Source organism: Tympanuchus pallidicinctus, unplaced genomic scaffold (genome assembly GCF_026119805.1).
Source record: "Tympanuchus pallidicinctus isolate F22 unplaced genomic scaffold, pur_lepc_1.0 scaffold14, whole genome shotgun sequence".
Taxonomy (NCBI): Eukaryota; Metazoa; Chordata; class Aves; order Galliformes; family Phasianidae; genus Tympanuchus; species Tympanuchus pallidicinctus.
The window spans coordinates 1,312,055-1,338,558 of NW_026294659.1; the positions used below are offsets into that span (position 1 = coordinate 1,312,055).

General features: G+C 41.0%; 1 protein-coding gene across 1 annotated transcript; it reads left to right on the forward strand.

Moving 5' to 3' along the window:
• Positions 1-699: 699 nt before the first annotated feature.
• Positions 700-24,785, forward strand: BEND2 (BEN domain containing 2). The gene is made up of 11 exons (XM_052674007.1): positions 700-856; positions 9,420-9,580; positions 10,729-10,800; positions 10,983-11,057; positions 13,250-13,354; positions 15,425-15,929; positions 16,964-17,164; positions 18,143-18,264; positions 18,880-19,093; positions 19,668-19,871; positions 22,099-24,785. Exons 1-11 carry the CDS (start codon positions 844-846, stop codon positions 22,233-22,235), a joined length of 1,809 nt encoding a protein of 602 aa, XP_052529967.1. The 5' UTR covers positions 700-843; the 3' UTR covers positions 22,236-24,785.
• The last annotated feature ends 1,719 nt before the right edge of the window (positions 24,786-26,504 follow it).

Consider the following 26,504-nt stretch of genomic DNA (forward strand, 5'->3'; position numbering starts at 1 on the left):
CTCCCCTGCTGTTGCTTCATAGAGACAAGTTTAATACCCGCAGCTGGGCCTGAAGCTCTGACAGCACAGCCTTCATGGACCTGAGCAGGGTTCTCCTTTGCCAGGTTCCTGTCTGCCTTTCAAAGAATGGCTTGGGTTGGAAGAGACACTAAAACGTCTCAGGCAGGGCTGCCCTCCACCAGCTCAGGCTACTCAGGGCTCCATCCAACCTGGCCTTGAGCGCCTCCAGGGATGGGGCACCTCAGCTTCTCCTGGGCAGCTGTGCCAGCGCCTCACCAACCTCTGGATGAAGAATTTTCCCACAATCTCCAATCTAAATCTCCTCCCTTTTATTTTATTTTGCCCTTTCACTTGTCTTTGTGCCGTTACGCTCCAGACTGGTCCTTAGCACTACATCCCACGAGAGGAGATGCCCATAGCTCCGCCGTACACACCAACAACTGGTCTACACAGATGCCATCTACACATTTAAACTCTTCGCAGCTCAACTGACAAATCCAATTCCAAACAATCAAGAGCTACTGACACACAGAGATGAAGGAGACAGGCAGGAACTGGACAAAAAGCACACAATCTCACAGCTCCTCGCACCTTCCAGCCCAGCCTCTGGCCTCCCGGCTCGCAGAGCGGCAGCCCCGCCTTCGTCCCCGCCCTCCCGCCTCCCGTTTGCCGGGCCCGGCCCCGTGCCCAGCGCGCAGCCGCGCTGCTCCGAAACAGTTGGGCGCTCACGTCGGAGAAGCCGCTTCCGTTTCCAACGCCGTATTCCGTCCGCACCTGCCTGTACCGCCGCTCTCCCCCCAACCCGGGCCGATCGGGGCCCCGCGCCCCGCCGCCTCCTCCGCCATGTCCGCCGCAGGTAAGGCTGCCGGCGGCCGCCGCCCCCGAAGGAGGAAACGAGCGGGGGAGGCGCCGGAGCGCGCAGTGCGCTCCCTCATCGTTCGCAACGGCCGCAACGCTCTCCGCCGAGCCACGCCCACCGCGCGCGTCTCTATTGGTTGACGCCGGCGCGGCGGGACTCGCTCATTGGCTCTCGGCGCTGCCCGTCGGCGGTGCGTTACGGGCGGTGCGGGGTGGAGCCGGTGGGGGCCCGGGTTGGGCTCTGTGCTGGGGCGGGAGGGTGGCTGCAGCGCCATGCGCCGGGCTGGGGCCAGCGCAGTGTCGGTGGTGTTACCGCTGAGTGGTCGGAAGGTAACGTGGTGACAGCGGCAGTAAGGAAAGGATTAACCTTCGTGCTGTCTCGCACACATTAAAGCTCATTCAGCTGGTCACTGCTTTCACGGACTTCAGTCTGCCCAAGAGATTCCAGCCCCGTGTCCCCGTGTGACTGAATGACTCAGTGAGATGGGCAAAAACTGAGTTCTGGTTTGGTTTGGCTTAAACCGAAGCCCTATCACTGTGTAGTATGGAGCAGAGGGGTGAGATTTGGCTGTAGGATGGTAAGGAAGCACAGCAATCCTGGTGTAGTCATTAGGGAAATGCAATGAGGTGTTTGTCCAGTCCACCTCCTTATCCTCAGTGTTGTGCTCTCCTGACTGGCTTCTGCTCTTACTCAGCGATCGCAAGTACAAAAACTGCCTAGTGGTAGGAAAGAGCTCCTGTTAATATAATTCCTCGCTCATATGGATTGTATGATGGCTATCGCAGACCCACAGAATACCCCAAGTTGGAAGGGACCCACGAGGATCATGGAGTCCAACCCCTGGCTCCACACAACACCACCCAAAATCAAACCCAGTGTCTGAGAGCGCCGTCCAGACGCTCCTTGAACTCCGGCACTGGTGGCCGTGCCCACAGCCCTGTGCATCCCGTTCCCCGCCCACCGCGCTGTGGTGCAGCCCCTTTCCCTGACCCCCAGCCGCCCTCCCCTGACGCAGCTCCACGCCGTTCCCTCGGGCCCTGTCGCTGTCACACAGAGCAGAGCTCAGCGCTGCCCCTCCGCTCCCTGTGAGGAGCTGCAGCCGCCGTCAGGCCTCCCCTCAGCTCCTCTGCTCTGCGCTGAGCAAACTGACAGCCTCAGCTGCTCCTCTTATCAAACATCAGAGGCCTCACACTGAGGCTTGCTGCACCTTGAGTTTTGACCTCACTAGCACCTTGGCAATCTGAATACGAAAGTTAAATACACAGGAAATATGGTTTCATTACTTTTCTCGCTGTAGCAATTAGTGTTTGCTTAGAATAGAATCACGTTGCCTTAATCTTGCAAGTTTCAGTCATGCAGATTCTGACAACAGCATCCTAAATTAACTGTTCCTCATCGTCTTCTGCAGGTGAGTAACCATTCAGATCAAGGACAATATTATTAGAAGTATATTGACTTAATGGAATCAACATGAGGTGGATGGTACCCAGTTTTTCTGAGTGCAATATTTAAGCTTCTTTATGAAATCTACTTTTCTGTGAAAATTTGGATTTAGTTCTAGTGACTAAACTAGAGTAAACTTTGTTACTGAGGCTAGGATATACTTTGTTAGTATTCACTGCTTTCAGCCTCCTCAGCCTTAGGTCACTCACCTACACTTCTGTTTGTGAGGGAAATGTGAGCATTCAGTAAGTAATATTTGACTCAGTAGAAGCCCTTCCTTATTTCAATAGTATATGTAGTGAATTTAATTAGTGATGTGCTTGGGGAGGTTGAAAGCAGTAGTAGGGGAGTAGTCTGTCAATTCTTCTCCAGACTTCAGCTGATGTTCTGGTTGCACTTCTGTGCTCACAGCTTTCAAGATGTAAGTATGCAGAAATGTTAAAAATCTCATGTCTGCAATGAGACTGAGTTAATACGCAAGTAATTGCTGAAAGCTTGGATAAGTTGATGCTGCCACAGGAAGACATGGCTGGCACAGTCATCCTTTGTGTTAGCACACTTCTTTTTGTATTGGCATAAGTATCGGGCCATAGGCACGAGAGGATCTGCATGTGGTCCTTGTTAATGCCAGCTGGCTCTTTTGCGACTTAGGATACATATAAAATAACTCTTCTGGATGTAGACTTTTTTCTTTGAGTAGGGTTGCAGGTTAGGTTCATCTTTTCTGTTGTGTTCTCACTACTTGAGAGGTTCTCACTACTACTTCTGTTTGGGTTCTTGTCAAATGTTTTCTTCTGGACATGGAGAAGATTACAGGGTAGGAATCGTTTCCAGTTTGTATTGAAAGATGCCTGGCAGACTGGAGAAGCCAAAACAGAGGCCATCTAACTGTATGCACTAGAACATTTGCAGATCTTACTAAATACGTGTAAAAGTGTGTTTATTGGTCATTTGCATGCTTTGTTTTTTTTGTTTTTTTTTAAACCTAATAGTTTTATAATGTTACTTTTTTTTTCTTCTTCTTCTTCTTTTTTCTTTAATATGCATAATCAAATTGGAGATTAGGAAAATATTCCTTCTCTAAAATAGTGATCAGGCACTGGAACGGGAACTGGAACACAATGGAACTTCTAACTGGTTGTTAGTCACTATCCCTTGGAGGTGTTCAAGAAACGTTTAAATGTTGTACTAAGGGACATGATTTAGTAGGAAATATTGGTAGTAGGTGGATGATCTTGGAGGTCTTTTTCCAACGTTGGTGATTCTATGATTCTAACTTAACTAGTTATTCTAGGTTAGCAGTTCTCAGAAGCTTTCAGGGACTATTTATTTATTTATTTATTTATTTTCAAGTAAGGAGTTGTACCATATGACTGACATCAATACATTTGCTTATCCTTCAGTTTCTGTTGAGAAATGACTGGGCTACATTGGCAAAATAGATTCATTGAGAAAACTGAGAAGTCTAGGAGAATAGGTGTTCTGTTCACAGCCATTTCACTACCAATGCACTTATCGTGACTCTCGGTTAACTCTCAAAGTATGTAGAATACCAAATGATGGTCAACAATAACAACAAAAAAAAGAGTCACTTGTAAGTAAATACCTGGAGCAAAGGGAAGGGAGCAGGATTTGGAATGACTTGTTTGTGTAAGAGTAAGGAAGGAGGAAGGAGGGCACTGTTAAAACTGTGTAGCTCTGATTCATCCCTGGAGCTCAGTGCATCTTGTACAACGAATGGGGCAGAGATCCTGTGTTAAATATGACATATGTTTATATCACTAAAGAGTGTCATTATGTGTGTGCTGGCTGAATTTAAGTAGTGTTTCCTAGCATAGTTCAGTGCTTCACAATGTGATTCCTTCCATGAATTTGTTTTTTCTGCTGTCTTGCTCTCCTCCAAATGCCAAGTCTAGCTGTGATATAGTTACTCTGAAACAAGGACAGTTTTTCTTGACATGATATGGTTAATCAGTGGGTCTACCATTCTATGTTTCTGCACAGTATCTCACTGGGAGATGATGTTTTGTTTGACCTGAATGCCAAATGTGCAGTTACAATTAGCATACTGATTTCTTTGGAGTGTATTAGTGTGTCTTTCTCTACTGGATACTTAAATGTAAATGGTGGGGTTTTCAAAAGTGCTTGTTAGTTTTGAAGGAGGATTCTGTAGGAGGAGTTAGGAGCTAATACTTCTAGAAATCCTGCCTAGAAATCTAGAAAACAGTAAGCCATTCCCTTTCTAGTGTGCATTAAAACCTCAATACATATGTTTGTAAGTGACCTCATACTTAAATGCTAAAGTGAAACTGTTTTCAATATTGCTTTTGGTAGAACTGAGATAATGTTAGGCGGGATATGAGTTGTCATCTGATAAGCAGAATAGTGTCTAGTCTCAATCTGTTTGTCTTTCTGCACTTGCTAGTAGATTACAAACCTGTATATGTTGAGGATTATGTTGAAGCAGTGATTATTGACAGTTCTGAAATACAAGATGGAGAAAACGGTCTGTCTACACAAAGCTGCATGCCAGTGAAATGAAATTTTGAAGTAAGCAGTAATGTTAACCATGTGGCTCAACTTACATATGGTAGTTGCACTTCATTTTTCTTTGGTGATCTCATAGTTAGTAGGGAATTTTAATGCTGTATTTTCAGTGCTTCTGTCTTTAATGTGTCGTTGTTGTGTAACCTGTCTTTCAAACATGTTTTATTTGAAAGCTACTTCATAGAAATCGTTCGGCAGTGCATTTAAAAATAAGAGGCCATTAAGTTGTTACTTTAGAGATCCTTATTAATAGCTATCCCACTGAAATACTATTTTGTTTGAAGAAAGGCTTTCTTGTGTATACCAAGGGATGAGTTAGCTAATTATTAGCACTTAGGAAAAGGATTTGGAAAGCAAATGACATGAAAAAACATAATGTAGAAGATGTGGCTTCTAGGTTAACAGCCAAGAGGAGCATTGCTGATAGCAAATGTGCAGTAGTAGTAAGATGACTATTCAGAGTGGTAAAATACTAGCTCTGAGTAGCCTTTGATTTTATTTTATTTTTTTAATTAACTGTTGTTATTTTAGCATCTAAGATCAAAGGCTCTCGGAAACCTTGTCCAATTTTCCATTGGCTCAGATAAAAATAAATCATAGCTCTTCAGATTGTGTCTTGAGTCTGGTAGCAGTATTTCTAAATTAGCAAAGAATATAACTGTAGTTAAGTAATGTTATTTATTACTTCTTTTTTTCCCAGCCTGTTGAGTTAATAGGGGTTCTTATTACTATTTCTCTTCAGCAGTGTCCCACACATCTTAGTTTCTCAGTGTTATCAGGTGCATTTGCAAAGTTTTAATTTCCTTAGTCTTCTATTTGACAATAGAGTTTATTATAATTTTTATTACATCTATGATGAGGAACACATTTCACCTTGGTTTCAGGAAATCAAGAAGTATTTGATTATCAGCAAAGCAATCGTGATGAGTTGGTATGATTGTCTTTAAAAGGCTATTTATTTATCTATTTATTTGTCTATCTATTTCTTTATTTTGTAATCCTTAGGCTTAGAGCTTCTGTTGTTGTTGTTGATCGCTAGCACTGTGTAGATGAAATAGAGCATAATGACATGCGGCCAAAGCACCAAAACATGACCTAAGCTTATCTTAGCTGTTGAACTTAACACTTTGAACTAAAATCTCTCTGATTGTTTTTATTCAATCACCGTCTTAGGTTGGTGTGTTTTAGAGCAGTGCCTTTTCTCCAGGTCTGGTTCTATCTGTTTAAACTTGTTTCTCTTATTTTTTGTCTCATATCTTCTTGCCTACAGATATTTAGCTGGCAAAGCAAGCTCACTTGAGATACAGATCTAGGTCATTATTCCTCCCAACAGTAGTGCCTCAGAACACTACTGTTATGCTTTCTACTTATTCCTTTATGTCTAAAAGCTCAGTATCGCCTTTACTATCACTTGTTTTTTTGTCATATTTGTACTTAAATCTAAATTTGGGGAGTCAATCAAGAAGCTGATTAGTTTAACATCGCTGCAAATAGTTCAAAAGGTACCTGTCTCAGCTAGCTAATGTTTCTTCAGGTGAAGCTGGCATTCTCCTATGTCTGCAGAAAGTATCTACTGTTTGAGGGCATACACTGTGCTAGAGCATTTATCCTGGCACCCTATGCTCCCACCTCCAGCATGTCTTCATACCTGCATTGGTGTATGTCCCACAGTACTGTCAGGTCCCAGGGTCTCAGTTCTGGGGATGCTTAGTTTTAGGAGATGAATGCTGGCTTGGTCTGCATGGTAGAGACAGAGAGATGGAGTGGTTTGAGTAAGGAAGTAAACACTGGAGCTGAGTAGGTAGGTCTGTTGCATTAAGGGCATGAGTCTGAAGCATGGACAGTTGGGGAAGCCCTCCTGTTGAGTCATGAGGTTAAAAAACAACCCCCTTGCTTTCTAGCTAGGCCCAGTCTTAGTCCCATACTTGGTCACCAGTTTATGTCTAGAGGATTATGTGTATGGCCACTTAAAGTCAACGTTTGCCTCTCAGAGCCTTCTCAAGGACTCCCACTGAGACGGTTTTGCGAAGTCAAAAATAGTTTAATGAGGCAGTAGATAACAGATTTGGAATTGACAGTGAGAAATGAATGCACTAGCTGTATTAATATTAAATATGTTAGGTAATTAATCAACAATTCACTCAGATATCATCCACAAAATAAGGATGGTGCAATGTCTTACCAAAAGAGGTGTCCCCAGTAACTGCCAATGCACCCAGGCCCATAGAGTGCACCCAGACTCCTCAATAGAGTACTGGCAGAGGGCTATATTTATATTCTTGATGAGGTCGTGAGCTGATAAGCTTTTTAACAGGGCTTGTTATGCTGCTAATTAAAGGCAGAGGGTGTTGAGGTCAAAGTATGTTTAGAGGCGAAGCTGTACTTCCAGCTTTACTGAGACAACATTGCACTCACTGCAAGAAACATCGCTCTGAGGCCTCCACACCACTGTAGGCATCACTCAGGTCCTAGGTGTGATGTTAAACTTCTTATCTCCATGTCTGTCAGGTGCTTTGCCCACATAAGCAAGTTGTTCACCTCCTGCCTGTGTTCAAGCCCAACAAGATAACTATGGTTATTAAATTGCATTCTTGCTTAGCCTGGTTTCACCAATACTCTGCCAGTTTATGTTTGCTCTGTAGGTTAATACAGCAAGCCTGATAATTTCCTACAAGGTCTTAATGCTCATGTGAAAGAATAAGTATAAAGCAATTATTTATTTTTATAATTCACTTCCTGGTTATGATTCCATGTTATGCTACCTGCAGTAGTCTAGCTATCACTGATCTCATATATGTAGATTCACAGTACCATTAAGATAAGAAAAGACTACTATGATCATCTAGTCCAACTGTCAGCCCATCACATCATGCCCACTAACCATGTCCCTCAGTGCCATATCTACACAGTCCTTGGACACGTCCAGGAATGGTGACTCCACCACCTCTCTGGGCCGCCTGTGCCACTGCCTTACCACTCTTTCTGAGAATAATTTTTTCCTGATACCCAACCTGATCCTCCCCTGGCACAATTTGAGACCATTATCTCTTTATCTCTCACCTTCTACCAGTTTTGCTCCATTTGTATTTGTCTGAGCTCTTCTTGTAATTTTTTTAAAATGAGACTGAACATATTACTAGTTACTGAACATATTACTAGCCATATCATCTGTCCTTGCCCTTTCTATTCTAGTGCATAAAAGCCAAGCAGTTTCCTTTGCTTTTTGATGTTTTTAACTTGTTCTCATTCAGTATGAAATGGTTTTCTTCCCCTTCATTTCTGTGATCATAGAATGTTTTAGGTTGGGAGAGACCTTTAAGATCATCTAGTTCCCCTGCTATAGGTAGGGACACCTCCCACTAGACCAGGTTGCTCGGAGCCCCATCCACCCTGGCCTTGAATGCTTCCAGGAAAGGAGTATACACAGCCTCACTGGGCAACCTGTTCCAGTGTCTCACCACTCTCACAGTAAAGAATTTCTTCCTAATATCTAGTTTGAATCTACCCTCTTCCAGTTTGAAGCCAGTTTGCCTCATTCTGTCGCTAGATGCCCTTATGGAAAGTCCCACCTAAGCTTTCCTGTAAGTCCCCTTCAGGTACTGGAAAGCAGCTATAAGGTCTGCCTGGAGCTTTCTCTTCTCCAGGCTGAAGAACCCCAGCTCTCTCTGCCTGTCCCCATAGGGGAGGTGCTCCAGCCCTCTGATCATCTCTGTGGCCTTCCACTAGACTCGAGTGTTGAGGACCCCAAATGTTAGTTCTTCCTTCAGGCCAGGTGTAAAATCAATCAATTTGGTTATTTTGCAAGAGTAGTAAAAACTATCCTAGTAACTTTTCTCATGTATACCCTTTTAGTTGGGAGGAATGTGCTGTAGGTATTCACAGAAATTCTCCACCGTACTTCTTCAGCTTTCCAAATGCTCATTCACAGCAGATAGAAATGTAGAGACTTAGTTTTGCCTTTTTATGCCCGGTCTTGTTCTTCACAAGGTCCTGTATAGCTTCTTGAGCTTTTCTCATTTCTTCTCCCATTGCTTTGTTAACATTGCACAGGTTGTACAGTGCGTAAGTCAGGTTTGGTATTTGCAGTTGCTTGGCAGGGAACAGGCCAGCAGAGGAGAGGAACACTCATTTTAGGGTGTTGGAAAACAGTATCATTTTCAGTTGCTTGAATGTTGGATGCAATACTGTTGGAGCAGTATTGGTTTTTTGGTATTTTTTTTTACTGTGTGCCAGGCCCACATATTGAGATAGAGCTATTTTGTGAACCGCGTGTAGCTGGTTTGTGTTTGGGAATCCCTGTCCTACACTGGCACACAAGAATACCTGGAGCTGATCTTTTTCTTTGTACAGTGTTACAGTGGCAGAAATAGGGAGAGGAGACCCTGTAAGTGTGGGGAAGGAGTAGCTGAGGATTAAACATTTCAAATAAGCAAGCAGTTGAAAGTGATGGTTATTTTTCGTGTTTGTTGTTGTAGTTGTGTTTAAGTGACTGTGCATGTGTTCATAATCAAATGCATATTTCAAAGGGAAAAAGCCACTGATGTTCTTTGCTTCTTCTCCTCTTTTCCAGGAAGTGAAGGCTTATTGGTCCTGGCTGAACAAGTGGAATCACAAAAGAACCATTCTGCAAGTACACAGAGAGGAAATGGCCACATCCCTGAAAAAATGGATTTTGTGTCTTTGTGTAATAAAAGAAAGCGACTCGCCTCTACTACGGAGGGACAGAATGTGGTAGGTGTAGCCAGAGAGCAGCCCCTTCAGTGTTACTGGAAACATCTTTTGTCCTTCCATTTTTTGTGAAAATGGAGAATTCACGATGAATAGGGGTTGCCTCTCATGGACAGTTCTGATCAAAGACCAATTAGGTATATTTTTACCTTGAGGCAGGCCTGAAACATTGTGTCAACATACAAAAGTTAATTCCTTAAATTGTAGAGGTTGGGGCATATAATGTTCAGCAGTGAACTTGCTTAATATAAAGTTTGGGGGGCAGGAGGTACAAAAACCATCATGTATAATGAATCACAGAATCACCAAGGTTGGAAAAGACTTACAAGATCATCCAATCCAACCACCCACCCGTCACCAATACTTTTCACTAAACCATGTTCCTCATCACGACGTCCAAATGTTCCTTGAACACCTCCAGGGTCGATGACTCCACCACCTCCCTGGGCAGCCCATTCCAGGTTTTGCTGGTGGCTTTTTTGGCTCAGATTTTGGTGTGGTTTTGTTTATGTGTTTGGAGGGGGAGAAGAGACACAAAACCCATAGTGTGTAATGGATGGGAACTGCATCTGTCCAGTAAAAAAAGAAACATCAGCATTGTCCAGGTGGTGGCACTATTGATCCCCATGTAAAAGGAGTTCATGCAATGCCTTTCAAACATGAAACCACTTCTTTCAGTTTGCAAAGTGACATTTCTGCAGTATCTGTGTGCACAGTTAGAAACAGGGAAATAAATGACTGGATTTTTTTCCCCATAGGTTTATTTAAATCGGTATAAAAGTCTGTGTGGAGTCTCATAATTACATAAGCCTGGACAAATAGTGCATTATGAACTGTATAACTATGTAACAGTAGCTGCACAACAGTAGATGAGAAAATTCTGACCTTAGCCTAATCAATTAAAAATGCATGCATTTTATTATTAATAGGCAAGAGGTTGATTTTAAAGAGAAATACAGTATTCTTAAACTAAAGATGAGCTGAGTATTCTTATGTCTTAACTATAGGCATGTGAATAAGATGTCTGTGTTAAATCTGACTGCCTCGGGCCCTTTTGTAGCCATGGGGAGAACATAGCTACAATGGAAAGTGTCCAGGTTGGATCTCTCTGTTGTTTTTTACATTTCAAGTTTATTTCTGTCATTTCCCAGATAAGAACCAGCGAAGGAGAATATGAAAACTGTGAGAGTGTGATTTATGAGTATGAACCAGATTACGAATGTGTAAGTTAACTTTCTTTTGTTTGATTGACTTTGAAAAGCTGTCTTGGGGATGCATGATTTGGGACAGACTAAAATAATACATGATGTTTGAAGTTGGGGTTTGTTGACTTTATGTGATAACCTGAGATTGTGTATATATTGCTAACTTAAACTTTTTTTTTCATATTATTTTAATGAAAAAGGGGAGTGTTGTATCTGAAGCTTCCTGCATTGGAGATCAGCAGAAAACTCTCATGGAAGTTCTAAGTTATTGCCAGGTATCTCTCTCTTTTTTGTTCTTGTTTGTTTATTTGTTTGTTTGTTTTTCTTCTGTCCTCTCTTTAATGACATTTAAACAATTTTAGTTACATTTAAGGAAGACTTGAAACCTATTTGGTAACCTGAGACTTCAGACTTTCCAGCTGTCCACTGAGATTGTTAAGCTTTCACTTACTCACTTTTTCAGTGAGACAACAGTGTGTTTCTTTGTACTCTGAGCTCTTCATACAACTGGCATGAATATTTTTCAAATCTTAAGCAAAATGATTTATTGTGAGGAGCTTTAGAGTAATGAGAAAGATCTGACTTTTGCCCATGCCCAGCTTTTGTAGGTACCAGGCTTGCCAGTAATGTCCCAGAATCTTGGTAGTTTTGTTTTGGCAAGTTTTTTTGATATTAACTACTGAAGCAGTAGCTGATAAATTTAAATATCACTGTACTGAAAGTTAAGGCCATCCCTTATTCAGGTGAGCACTTCCCTGACTCAAGTCAAAGTACTCCATAGAGTGAAAGAGATTCACATGACAGGCCACGCTTTAGAGAGGATAATTATGAATGACTTGGAACTAAGTATCAATGTCCAGTAAATTTCCTTAGGTATATACATAATTAACAACGCTCTGAATCTGCTGTTGACCTTTGTGGTCTCCAATTTGACTTTGAACCACAGGTCACTCTACCTCTAGATCTGACTGTTCAGTTGATTTCCACTCTGCCTCACTGCCCATGCAAGAGCTTGTTTATGATGAACTTAGGAGGAACAGAAGCCTTACTGAGTACCAGGCAGCCAGTAATCTCCCCTCACCCATCAGGCTGGTCATTTCATTGCAGAACTTGGCCAAGCATGGTGAAACAGTGGTGACTGATTAGTCCTGGTTATCTTCTTGTCCTTTGTGTGCCTGGAAATGTTTTCCAGGATTAGCTACTCCTTTACCTTCCCAGGGACTGGTGTGTGGAGTGATGTTTACTTTCCTCCAGTCATTGGGCACTTCTTATTGTTGCCATGATTGTCAGCGTTCTCAAGAGTGATCTTGCAGTGACATCCGTGAGCTTTCTTTGCACTCAAAGGTACATCCCATCAGGGTCTATGAACTTACAAACGTCCAATTTGCTTAAGTGTTCCCTGAACTGATCCTCTTCCACCAAGAAGATGTCTTATTTCCATCATCTTTTTCCGATCTCTGGAACTGGGGATTACTAAAGGCTGAGGCAAAGAAGGCATCCAGTGCTTCCATCTTTTCCCCTCCCCATGTAACAAGTTCTTCTGTCTCATTTAGCAGTGGACTCACATTTTCCCTAGTCTTCCTTCTGTCATATGTGTGCTTCTACAAGCCCTTTTTGTTGTCTTTGACATTCTTGTCCAGATTTAATTCCATTTAGGAATTTAACTTTACAGACAGTATTGTTCTAAATGTATTTTCCATTACTGATGTAAGAATCAGTATTTCCGTGACTGCCTGTGAACTGTGACCGCCTTTGAACTGTGTACTTACAAATTTATTATGAATTTAAATAGTGTGTCATGACACCTAGCTTACTTTTGAGATTGTCTGTAGTTTTTTTTGGGCTTCTCACTACAAGAAAGACATTGAAGTCCTGGAGCAAGTCCGAAGAAGGGCAGTGAAGATGGTGAAGGGTCTGGAACATAAGAATTATTATGGGGAATGGCTAAGGGAACTTTTCAGTCTGGAGATGAGGAGGCTCAAGGCAGACCTTGTTATTCTCTACAGCTCCTGAAAGGAGGTTGTGATGAGGTGGGAGTTGGCCTCCTCTCCCAGGTAACAGTGCTAGGACAAGAGGGAATGGCCTCTGGTTGCACCTGTGGGGGTTCAGGTTGGACATGAGGAACAATTTCTTCTCTGAAAGAGTGGTGAGGTATTGATTCCATGGAATGTTAGATAAAATAAAACATATGACAGAAGCAGGAAGAACAACTTGTAAGTGCCAACCATGTTAGCGTAGCTGGAGTGGGCTTCTCTGAAAACTCTTTTTACTATGATGTTTACCATTACTATTTACATTTTGTGCTCAAATTGCTCTTTAATTTACTTACAGAGGGTATTTATTGTTTGCTAATCTTGCCCCATTACAAGGAGAGAATTTTGCCTTTAATGGAACTCTCTTGCTTTCTTCAGATGTGAGTTGGGTTCTTGAGAAGCAATCTTGTTTTCACCTCTCCTTTTGTTATCAGGCCATGTACGAATCCATTCAGAAACTGGATAAAAAACTTGACCTGCTTCATCGAAAGGTCTCAGAAATGCAGCATACTTGTGCTAGGCCACTGTTACTCAAACCTGTGAGTATTACAGAACTGAGAAACTCAGATTTGCCTTTAATTTTCTTGTTTCTTCCGATGCTTATATAAAAAAAAAATTATCTTCTGTCACTAAGAAGAAAATCAGTAGCAAACTAGTAGGTGTGGATTCCATTTCAATTAATTTGACTTAGATTTCTTATTCTATGTCATTAATAATCTTCTGTGTTGTTACTGACCTCTGGTCACAGAACTGCCAGTGTCCTTCAAACTCAGGATAACGCCACAGGCACTTTAAAATTCTGTTGTATTGTAAAGAACAGGAAGGAATTCTCTAGATTATCTTATACTTGTGTATATTGATGTTCCTGCTTTACCAAATAGTTACTGCCTTGTTGGTTTCTGGAATTAGAGGAGAGCTTATGCCTCACAGAATCCAGACAGGTTGGTCGTATTAGCTAATGACTTTTGGTCTCAACAGTGTGTTGTCATCTCCACTACATAATACAGAAGTATATTTTTGTAATAAAATGCCTTTCTTCAAAATTTTTAACAAGACACACTACTGGGTGCATTATTCACTTTGTTCTTACATGGTTAATCCTCTGGTAACTTAAGAGACAGAATATTAGTACTTCTGGCTAAGTACATATACTCTTTGAAGGGAAAAACAGGTAATTTTTGAAGAACGTCAGAATTCTCTAGTAATCTTTTTTGTCAACATTATTGCAAAGCTTTTAATGTGACAGAGTGATGCTGGTGTCAAAAAATGACAAGAGATCAGTAAGGTTATTTGCACCAAGGGTGAATAAAAGTGAAGCCGGTCTTGTGCATGTTTGTAATTAATAAAGTACTGCATTTTATTTGGGAAAGCGTTGTTGTCCAAGCTTGTACTGTGCAGTCATCCAAACAGGGAGTTTCATGGAATAAACTGTTGTTTCCAGCCACAACAAGCTGTCATGCATTTGCTCTTTAAAATTATCATGAATGCTTTCATTTTTTTATAGCTATATAATGTTACATCTGCCATGTCTTAAGGATATAACTCAGGAGTTTCGTGGTAAAGATACTATGATTTATTAGTTGGAGAAATGGACAAACTTTCAGCAAAGTCTTTATTCAGGTGATAGATTTTTAAAAGTTGCAAGGACAGAATATGTTCAGACCTGTGATCTAACAGTAAAAAAAAAACCCAACACATCTGTATTTGTTAACTCCTACTGATTGACTGATTTTTGAAATAGAATGGATGTCTTAGGGTGCATGTTTTCCATAATGGAAGGACTCTGGGTAACAGAAAGCTCAACCCATCTCTGTCTTTACTGTGGAGTCTACCACTGCAAACAGGGTCTGGATGTTGAACGCCTTCAGCCAACAAACAAATGATGAAGAGACAGCTTGGACAGAAGATGGCTGACAAGATAAATGTTTAGTGTCTGACTTAAAAATGAGAATAGAAGAGAGAAGAAGAGTGTTGGTTTCATGACAAATATGAATTATTTTAGTGAAGAATACTGGACTACTGTGACCAGTTTGGGTCTCCCCCAATACAACACGTATGTGGACATGCTAGGAAAAGTCCAACACTGTGCCATAAAAATGATGAAGGGAGCAGACACCACTCCTATGAGGAAAGGCTGAGAGAGCTGGGGATCTTCACCCTGGAAAAGAGAAGACACAGAGGAGAGCTCATCTATGTGTATAAACTCCTGAAAGCAGGATGCAAAGGTGATGGAGCCAGGCTCTTTTCAGTGGTGCACAGTGACAGGACAAGAAGCAGTGAGCACGAATCAAAATACCAGAGGGATTCTCTACTGTGTGTGGATGCTGACTCAGCCTGCCCAGAAAGACTGTAGGGTCTCCTCCTTGGAGATCTTCAAAAGATGTCTGGATGTGTTCCTGGACAACCTGCTCTGGCTGTCTCTGTTTGAGCACGTTGGACCAGATGGACACAGATGTCCCTTCCAGCCTCATCCATTTTGTGATTCCATCCATTCCATAGTGACAGACTATTGCCAATAGCACAATTATTAAGCTGTATTCTTCTTGGTTTGTGAAAGACCAGATGTATCTAATTTAACCTTTTTATTGTTTTCTGAATCAAATTTACAGAAACCAGTTGCATTCAGAAGTTCCAGTCATTTGCCCAAGGGAAAAATAAGAGTACAAAAATCTATGGAAAGGACTTCAAGTCTTCATCTCTCTTCACCAGGCCGAGGAAGGCATAACCCAGTCATAAGGGCTGCTTTACAAAATAGCCATGTTCAGGTGAATTCCACAACAAATAGCGTTCAACACACTGTTGAACTTGAATCGCAGCAGCCTGTTCTTAGGCAGAGCCCTCCACTCCCTACCATCGTTTCTACACATTCCTTGCATTCAGAGTTTACAGCAGCTGACAGCATCCCTGACCTTCTTCCACAACCAAATCTTTCAGCTATTGTTGAAAGTACTGTCAATATTGCATCATCTTCAGCAGCATCATCAGTGATGCCAGCGCCATCTGAAACAGGTTTGGGAAATGAAGCAGTGGTGGTGAACTACAGAAGTGCATCTGGGAATATAAACATTAGTAAAGAAGTGCCAGCTTCATCAGTCTCCATCCATCCAAGCTTTGGTGAGTTGCTTTGTAATTAATTTGCAGGCTCATGGGCTAAAAAATTGCTTCCTCAAGAAATCTGTTTATCTTTAAGAAAAAGTAAAGGAGTAAAACCAGCTGCTCTTCAAGCTCTTTTATAATAGAATAGGGTTTAGAATTCTTGAATGTCTTAGGAATGTTTAATATGCTGGGGATCAATTAAAAACCTCTGTGCAGTGTATATGCTGTATATATGTAGACTAAGACAAGCCTTTGTGTTATTTATAAGATTAAGTCCTTTTATTCTCTCTTAGTATTCTTGAAGTGAACTATCTCTGACCTGTGTGTATTATGAGTAATACATCCATACTATGCATGTTTCAGAAAACACAAAAGAGACTGCCTGTACAGTTGAGGCATATGCCTGCAAAGAAATCAACATACCTGATTTGTGTGAAGGAAAAACTAGTTCTCTTCTTAGAGAACGTTTTTTTATTTGTGGAAAATCTGTTTTTTTCTTCAGTGTTTGGCTTCTTTCAAAACAATATATTCCACAGAAAATGATGAGTTCTTTACACTATTGCATTATTATAAGCAATATATTTTTAAAGATATTTTTAAGTGCATATATATAGAGAGAGGAAGCTCAGGGGAGAGCTTATAGGAGGCTCAAGGGAGACGTTATTGCTCTCTACAAGTGCCTGAAAGGGGATTGTGGTGAGGTGTCTCCCAAGTAAACAGTGATGGGATGAGAGGAAATGGCCTCAAGTTGTATCACAGGAGATTCAGGTGAGGTATTAGGAAGAATTTCTTCTCAGAAACAGTGGTGAGGCATTGGAACCTGCTGCTCAGGAAGGTGGTGGAGTCACCATCCCTGGAGGTGTTAAAGGAAAGGGTGCATGGGTACAAGTATACTCAGGGATGTGGTTTAGTGGACAATATTGGTGGGAGGTGGATGGCTGGACCAGCCGATCAGAGGTTTTTTCCAACCTTAGTGGTTCTGTGATACGTATATATAAAAGTATACATATATACTTTTTAAAAATAATTTCTTTGGTTTTGTTTTACAAAAGAATATGTTGGTGACCCAGTGAGAAATGTGAAAGTTCTTGGAAACTATTTGATGAGAGCTCGTCAAAAGACTAAACCAAAGTATGCAGCGCGCTACTTAGTTCGTGTCTTGTTCCCCAAGGAAGCTTTGCTGGGTAGCGTGATAGGAGTGAGTACACAAGGGTGGTGTTCACTGGATCCTAATAAAATGACTGCAATAAGAGGTATGATACCTTTCAAAATGCACAGATTTATGTTCTACTTGGTACTTAGAGTTTTTCACTTTTTCCTACTTCTACTACAAACTACTTAACAGTAAAAGAATGTGTTCTTTTCTCTAGGATAGTCGTAACTGTTGTCCAGCAACTTCTCAGCTGCTGAACACTGTTGTGAATGTGCTGAACTCTGCTGTGTCTTTTGGTTTTATGAAAATCCTGCCTTGTGATTCTCAATGTTGATTTTTTTTTTTTCAGTACAGATAAAACAGTTCTGCTTTTTTCTAGTTTCATTTATTTCATATTCATCAGTTATGCCAAGTTTTCTAAAAATTTTTTGTTACTAATTTTGCCTGTGTGACATTGATTTTGTGGGTGGGTTTGTTTGGTTGGTTGATTTGTTTGTAGTCGTGGTGTACTTAAGACAAAAATTACGTCATTATTCTCATACATTCCTTTCCTGCTCTTAATTTCACTTTTCTTGTTTGTTTGAGAAGTCGTGAAGGTGGGAGGACTTTTAATTTTTAATTTTTTTTTTTTAATATTGGCAGGCCATTTCCCCAATTTCCTGTAGCACATATGTGTGAACCCATGCATTTCCTCATTTCCTACTTAAAGCTGGCAAGTTGCATAGACCATGTTATGTAGTTGAAGCATCAGAATTAGTCAGTCTTTTTTTAAAATAAGTTTGTACAATAAATTGCATCTTTTTCCTACTTCTACCACAAAATACTTAATAGTGAAAGCATTATTGAAACACATCAGAGAGATATCAGTGTTCCTCTTCTGTTTTGAAGATAATCAGCACTACGAAATTGATCTTCCCATCTCTTTTAATAAAAGGCAGAAATACAAAGCTCCTAAATGGAGAAGAGTAAACATCAAGCAGTCCTAAGCCTTCTCTTCTTTCTGAACAAGTAGACTTTTAAATACTTGTCATGTTTTTTTGTCATTAATCTTAACAAATTTTGTATGTTTTATATGCAGAATTTCTTGCAGCTAACTTTCCGAACTATGATTTGAGTGAATATGGAAAAGACTGGAAAACTTGTATCACACATGTCAATGCTATGATCCGCTGTTTGCACTCTGAAACAAAAATAAACCAAGTAAGTTGTCTGAAGGTGATAATTTATTAAGTACTAAGGTGTTTCCTTGTAAAATTAATTATTTGTCTCATCAGATGAGTGCTCTAAATGGAAATTCCTTGCGTTCTGTCTTTTGCATTGTTCAGCGTGTCTCTGCTGATGGCAGCAGTAGCTCCATATGGGGAGTACTGGAAGCATATTCTTCACATGGCCTTCCTGCTCCATATCCAGACTTCAGTCAACAAGAGATGTGTAGGACATAGGGTACTAAAAGGAAAGTACTATAAACATTGCCCAGGAGTAGCATCAGTTTTAATTGTGAGCTTGAGCATGTAACTGATAATGCTGTTTTCACTGGCTTGCCATGAAGTATATCCAGTCATACATTTCAACTTTATATTGACTGAAACATCACTCCCAAAACACCCGTAACTCCATTCACTTCTTCTTCTAAAAAGCTTTGTGCAGATCTATGAATATTTTTTTTCCTGTTTCACTTGTGCCTTTGATGGCTGAGATTCAGGACTAACTTACTGTATATATGTGGAATCTGATCTATTCCAAATGCAAAAGACTGATTAGAAGACTGGTTGGCTTTTTCCTGTACATGTGTTAACCTCATCTAATGTCTTTCAGGAGATAGCTAATGAGAAAGACAAATTGGCTTACAGTCCAGATGCATCTCTTAGTGTAGATTTAAATTGTAGTGAAGACAGTAAAGGGAGTTCTCAAAACTCTCAGAAGATGACCATTTCTACAAGTGACAGTCTGCAAAATCCAGGATGGAATAAGTTCCCAGAATCTCTCCATACACCTTCGGTGAAGAAACTGCAGTCCCTGGAACCTATGGGTAAATGGAGGAATTTGCATCCTGTGAATTTATGTGTGTTATCTTTTTAATAGTCAGTAAAAAGCAGAAAATGCTACTGTAGGTGAAATAGTTGAGCAGGTATCTTTATTGTACAACAAAACTCTCCCTTTTAAGGCGTTCTCTTGGTTTGTATATAGTATGGCAAAAATATTCACTGTTTCCAGTTCCCACTTAGAGGATCTGAGCACCATTGTAATAGTGGAAATTTATTTCTGTAATTGAAATAGCATGTTTTTTTCACATGAGAGGAAGACAATTTAGAAAGCAGTCATTAATAATGCAGACTACATCGCTAGCACTGCTGAAATTGTATCACAAGTGCTGTTACACTACTGTAAAACTGGCACATTTTTTGACTGCTTGGACATCTGTCTACAATCTGTTATATTTCAGAATTAGCTGTGATGTTACAGTCTTGCTGTGGTCTTTCCAAGCCGGTACAGTAGTTTCAGGGGAGAATATTTTTCTGTTCTAGCTTTAGTATGACACAGCCGCTTTGCAGGACAGTAAATATGGGGCGGGTAAAATACTTCTCTCCCTGTACCCTTTTCAGAACTCCTTGGAAGTCCGTGGCGCAATGTGCAGCTGCCTGTCTCAGTCCTTTATGTAGCAAAGGGGAAGTCTCGGCCAGAGCTGTCAGCTCGCTACCTGATTCGCCATCTGTTCACCGAAGATGTGCTGGTGAAAAGCAATGTCTACGGTAATATTGAACGTGGTATGAGTCCGTTGGACTGCAACAGAATTAATGCTCTCAGAGGTAAGAGCAAAAATCTCGATAACAGTGGGGGAAATATTAGTGCAAGCAGGGGAAACAGTTGAGAGGAAGTTGACGAATTCATATTTGGGCACCTCAAGGAAGTCTCCAGAAGACAAAGCTGGTTCTTATGGGGGAATTCTATCTCAACGTCTGCCTGAAAGGGCAGCGTGCTGGAAGATGGGAGCAGTTGTAGGGGATTCTGATAGACATGGGGGCAACTTGTTGATGCAGGTGCTGGATAGGCCAAGCTGAAGTGAAGCACATCAGGTTCTGGTGCTCTTTACGAGCGAGGTTGGGGTGTGAAATTCTGTGGTGGCATTTCTTATAGAGAGTATGAAATAGCAAACCTCAGGATCCTGGGGAGATTGAAAAGGTTTGAGAAGTACACAGCCTGTAGCTTAGGAGAACAGACTTTGGCTTATTCTGGAGGCTCTGAAGAACTCTGGCTTCTTCTCAAGTCCAGTCTCCATCTCTCGTTTCTATTTAAGCCGTTTATCAATCATCCTCCCACGTTCAATTCAGTGTTGTTAAGTGTTAGTCTCTGTCTTCTTAATAAAATCCTTTTAGGTACTGGCAGACCACTAGTACTTGCCCATGGTGCCTTCTTTTCTAGACCAAGTAAGTCCAGATGCCTCAATGGACATGAGTTCCAGTCCGCTGTCCTGTCTGATGGCCCAAGAGCTCCCAGCTACAAGCCAGCAGAATAAGCCAGTCTGCTCTGATACAAAGAATACAATAACACTGTTTAATAGAGCAAATTCTCAGCTACAAAGCACAGTTATTCAGTCATCACCATTAGATCTGCATTTTTCTGGTGGCTTGTAGCTGGGAGCTCTTGGGCCATCAGACAGGACAGTGGACTGGAACTCATGTCCATTGAGATAACTGGACTTATTTGCTCTAAGAGAGAAGACACCACAGGCATGTACTTGTGGTCTGCCAGTTCCTAAAAGTATTTTATTAAGAAGACAGAGCCCAGCTCTCGACAGCACTGAATTGAATGTGGGAGATGATTGATAAATAGCTTAAATAGAAATGAGAGATGGAGACTGGACTTGAGAAGAAACATTTTCTTCCTGAGGGCAGTCAAACAGTGGAGCAGGTTGCTATGTGACTTCTCTGTCCTTTTTCCACACCTTAGTGTGCCAAATCCAGAGCAACCTGATCTGACCACAGAGCTGGCTCTGCTTTGGTAAAGTAATTAAAGTAGAAGCCTCCCAGGATCCCTCGTAGCCTAACAAATTACATATGTTTCTCTGAAAGCAATGCCTCCTATTTATTCCCACAGAAACTAGTACAGATACAAATAGCATAATAAGACTGTTTGATAGAGGTATTACTTTAGGAACGGCCAGTGTACTTCATTGTAGCAATATAGACAGTTCTGCCATTTCTTCAGCTCATATGAATCCATGATGTCTTCAGGAAATTACCATTATTTATTGTGTTTGCAAATCCTATTCCAGAATCAGAGTGGGTGTGTTCTGGCTGGAGTTGTAGCAGGTGCTTTTTGTGTTCTGCAAGACATTCTTCTCTAGTTCAGTGTAGACTCACTGCATGGTTCATGAAGAAGAAAATTTCTTATCAGAAATCAAAAATAAATAAATAATCTGATCTTAAAACAAATCATTTTACATGTTGAAAGGCAGAAAGGTGCTGCAGTCTTACCTTATTTACTCCTTTGCTACCTCAGTCAAGTATTTGTTTACTGTACTGTAACAAGATAGGTAAGGAAGAAATTCTTGCTGCTTTTCTGTCACTGTTGTTTCTCTACAGTTGTGTTGTGTTAAATTGCTGTGTTTTAGTTTAGTGACTTTAGGTTGGAAAAGACCCTCATGATCTACCTTCATCCCCATGTTTCTAAAGAATGGAACAAAGTCAGCTCTGGTACTGTCTACCAGAAACAAGAGGATTCCTGTAAATTCTTTAATTGTCAGAGATCCTATGAAGGAGGGTGTAGTCTTGCCAAAAGCATTCTGAAATGGAGGCTGAGACTTTATGCTTTAGCAAAAGAACATCAACATCAAGAATGCTTAGATCTTTTTTGTCACTGTCAAGTATCTCAAACAGAGAGGAAAAATATTTGCTCTCTAATTATGCTGTTCAATGCTCATACTGGACCTAAGCTGTTCTGTTTTGGATGCTCTTGTTTTGGTTGGATTACATCCAAAAGAGAATGTAACTTGCATAAATAATTGATAATTTACTCTGATATGTTTATTTTTAGATTTTCTTCAAGAGAATTACCCATCCTTTGATCTGAAGGAAACTGGATATGATTGGAAGGCGTGTGTGGCTGCCATAAACAGTACAATCCGCAGTCTCAGACATGACCACAAAAAGGCTACAGCTGGAATCCTTTAAGGTGTCCTCCAACCTGAGGCATTCTAAGAATATACCTATGATCAAGGTAGCAGAAGCAGGTAGAAATGCAGAGAGGAAAAAAAGGACCTCCATGAAGGACGATTAAAAGTCAATGAAACTATTTCACTGTGTGTAAGGAGGTAAATTAGCTTCATTCTGATTTAGTACAGGAGCAAGAAAAAAATATCCAGAACAAACAGCCCAAGGTTTATGTTTTATCATGATGAAAACTGATGACAGTACTTCTTTGGGGGCATAGTCAGCTGCACAGTGGCACACATCTAATCAGGTCTGATGTCCACAAGGTGCAAATTCACTGCACCTTTCATCTAGACGTCTAGAGGATTTGGATCCTGGTTCAGATTTAAGAAAGAATAATTTCCATTATCTTCTAGTGCTTGGACCTGTAGTTAACACTGTTAGGACATGTGCTGCATACTGTTCACATGCAGTCAGTACCTTAAAGTGTAAAGGTACACTTTATCAAGCTCACAGTCATAGCTTTTAATATTCAGGTCTGTGGCTGCTGGTCCACAGGGCTACACAGTTTGCTTTGCTGTCTGGTTGCACTGCTGTTCTGTAGGCTTTTTGTTCTGTTGTTGTTAACTTAAATAGTGAAAGATGTGCAGTGATTATTCCTGCCATTGCTTGCTCTTCCACCGAGCGCTGAGATTTATTAGTGGACTGAAAAAATAAAATCTCATTTTGAAAATTATTAGGATATGGGAACCTAAAAAATACATATATAGAAATAAATGGCTTCATATATATTAAATTTCATATGTGGTAGTTTAACATAAGCTGGCTGCCAGGTAATCTCCAAGCTGCTGTTTCACTCCCCATGCTTAACAGGACTGGGAGAGAAAATAAAATGAATAGTCAAGATACAGATGTGGAGATCACACAACAATAACCATCATAGACAAGGAGACTTGATTGGTGAAGATGCATTATTTATTGCTGATTAAAAACAAGAGTAGAATAGTGACAAATCAAGACAAAACCAAAACCATATTTCTCCTTCCCTCTTATCCCCTTTTCCTAGGTTTAACCTAAGTCTTGATTCTCCCACCTCTCCTTGAGTGGCACGGAGAAATGGGGGTTCTGATCAGTCCCTAGCACTTTGTCTCTTCCTCTCCTTAATGGTCACTCTCTGCTCCTGCTTCAACTTAGGGTCCCTCGCATAGGTATGCTGTCCTTCATGGACTGCTCCGGAGTGGGTCCCCCATAGGCTGTAGCCTCCATCAGTCCATATCCAGCTGCTCCACCATGGGCCTCTCCAGGTATTAACAGGGAACTTATGCTCCACACCTGGAGCACCTGCCATCCTCCCGCACTGACATTGGTGTCTGTAGGGCTGCTTCTCACATTTTCTAACTCCTTTCTCATGGCAGCAACACAAGATTCCTCACTCTTTCTTAACTATGTTATCATGGACTTAGCACTGGCCACTGATGGGTCCCTTTTGGAGATGATTGGAACTGGCCGTGTCAGACATGAGGCATCTGCTGTCCTTTCACAAAAGCCACAACTGCAGTCACTCCGCTACCAAAACTTTGTCTCAGAAATCCTATATAATTCCTGTTGCTTTCCTTTCCAGTACTGGCTAACTGGTACATGTGTTTGCCTTTCCAGTTGCATTATCTCTGAGCTTAGCCTCAAGCATTCAACTTGTTCATAGAAAATAGCTCCTCGTAAAGCTGGCACAAGGAACCAGATTCACTTCTAACGGTTGAAGCAACTTTGGCTTAAGGCTGCATATATGACAGAAAAAGATTTAACTAAATCCATCCCCTTCGAGGCAAAGGTTCCGTGGTTTGGTGCTGTGCTTTTTTGTTTCTTTCTGTTTATAGCTAAGGAAAAAGTTAGCAAGGATACTGGTACATGCTTTGACTTCTGTTGGTAACAAAAAGGCAGTTTATTATACACAGCATATAATCAGTTTTCTTATTGTAAGTTAGAATATGCAATGGCCTTATCCAATAGAAAATTACTAAGTTTCCCTAACAAGCTCCATGCTGACATCTTCTGTAGGATTTAAGAAATAGGCTAATAAGTTGATAAGAAATAAGTTGATATATAGGTATTTTTTCAATTAAAGACAATGTACTGGTGTTGGATGATAACACAAGAACATTTGTTCTTCTGGGTTACTTCTGACATTCACCTGTTACTGTTCTATATAATGTTATTTGCAAATGCAAAGAACTTTATTTTGTGTATAGATATTAGTAGTTCCAAAACTGAGGGGGAAAAAAAGCCAAAAATGCTTACATATTTTCAGTAGCTATATGAAACCTTTTCACTGTCACTCATAGATTGGAACAGTAGAATGATGTATCTATTGAATGACCTGACTGGCACTGAAATCTGTAGGTGTGGTGCATACCTCTAGCTTCCATATTGAGAAGAATAATTGAATAAAAGTAGAAATAGTTTTCTTGGTTCTGTTAGAAATGCATCACTTTTTGCTAACTTTTATAAAATAAAGTATTTTGCACTTAAGAAAAGTATTTTATGAATAAAACTAGCATGTAGCTCCTTGCCTAAGTATTTGTGTGCTGAGTATTTCTTGTGTTGTGGACCTGCAGTTCAGGTGCAGTTGCATCTGGCAAGATTCTTGTGATCTGCTTTTGGGAATCAGAGCTTTGAGGAGATCTGGCTGAGGTGAGGTGACTACAAAATTTAGACTGCCTTAACTGATTTAGTGAACCAAAGAAAGGCATTTTGGACTTACCTGTCAGTTACAGCTTTGTTGGAGTTATCTGAAGAAGATTTCCACCAAAAAAAAAAAAAAGGAGTTGAATAAAATTGTTATTAAATTCCTTTAAACTGGTGCATTTTTAGTAGAGTAGGCCTTATACACACAGTGGCCTTATTCACATCCGTTTCTGTATTGCTCCCTTTTTAAGGACTAAAACAGAGGAGGAGGGTAATCTGTTCACTTGAAACACCAATAATTCATCTTCTGTCCTTTTTTGTTTGCTTTGAAAACAAAGATCTTTCCAATAGGTATGGCAGAGACTGATAGCCTCTCTGGACCAGGTCATCCTCTGCTCTTGGGTGTCAATGCAGGTAGGAGGCAAAGTGGGGAGCTGGGTCTGGAGTCCAACGGCAGCAACCGTGCTGTGAAATGGGTCTGAAGCCCATGCAGGAGATGGGGCCAGGCACAGCTGGAGAGTATGACCAGTGGGTGAGGGAAGCCTGTGGGACAAGGCAGGGACAGGAACAGGGACAGAGCAGACGTAAGTTCACAGGGAACAGTAAAGCCCTGTGGGACCCCCAGAGCATCTATGGAAACAATCTCCTGAAGGTGTTCACTTCAACAGCCACAACTTGTCCCTTAGAAAAGTATGAATAGAGGCTTGTTTTCAAGCACTGCATAAATATGGCACTACGCGTACTATAGGGACCATATCTCCCTCTACTGTCTGTAAGGAGCTGGGTTGGGTAGGACTATCTCCACTGATAAATCCTTAAGTATTGGCCAACCAGGTGGTTTTTGCCAAATGCTTCTTATAGTGCTTAAATGTTCCACCACCCATTGTTTTCAACATGGCTTTTACAACCCATTGCATCATTCAGTTTTACCAGAAGCTGTTGCATGACAGGGGATGTGATACATGCCCTCGATGCCATGATCTTTGGCCCAAGTATTTTCAGGAGAATTTTTGAAATGATCTGACTCGATTCTTTCTGGAGTGCCATGTCACCATGTCACTTGTTCTTGAGATCAAATACAGTGTTTTGGGTGGTAGCACAGAATACAGAATATGTTTCAAGGCACCCAGTTGTTGCTTCCACCTTGATAAGTACATAATGCTTATCATCATTGCAAGGTGATATAATCAACCTGCCATGCTTCCTCATATTTATATTTTTGCTATTACCCTTCCCCCCAGAGTGGTTTCATCCTCTTGGCTTGTTTAATTGTGGCACAAATTTCACAGTCATGAATAACCTGTTCAATAGCATCCATAGTTAAGTCCACCCCTAAATCACTAGCCCACGTATATGTTGCATCTCTTCCCTGATGGCCCGAGGTCTCATGGGCCCACTGAGCTAGAAGTAGTTTACCCTTGTGTTGCCAGTCCAAGTCATCTCAATTGAGTCATCTCAATTTTGGCATTCTATCTACCTCTTGGTTATTTTGTGGTTCTTCAGTAGCCCGACTCTTGGACACATAGGCATCTATATGATGCACCTTTATAACCATATTTTTTATTTGGGCAGCAATGTCTTTCCACAGTTCAGCTGCCCAAACAGGTT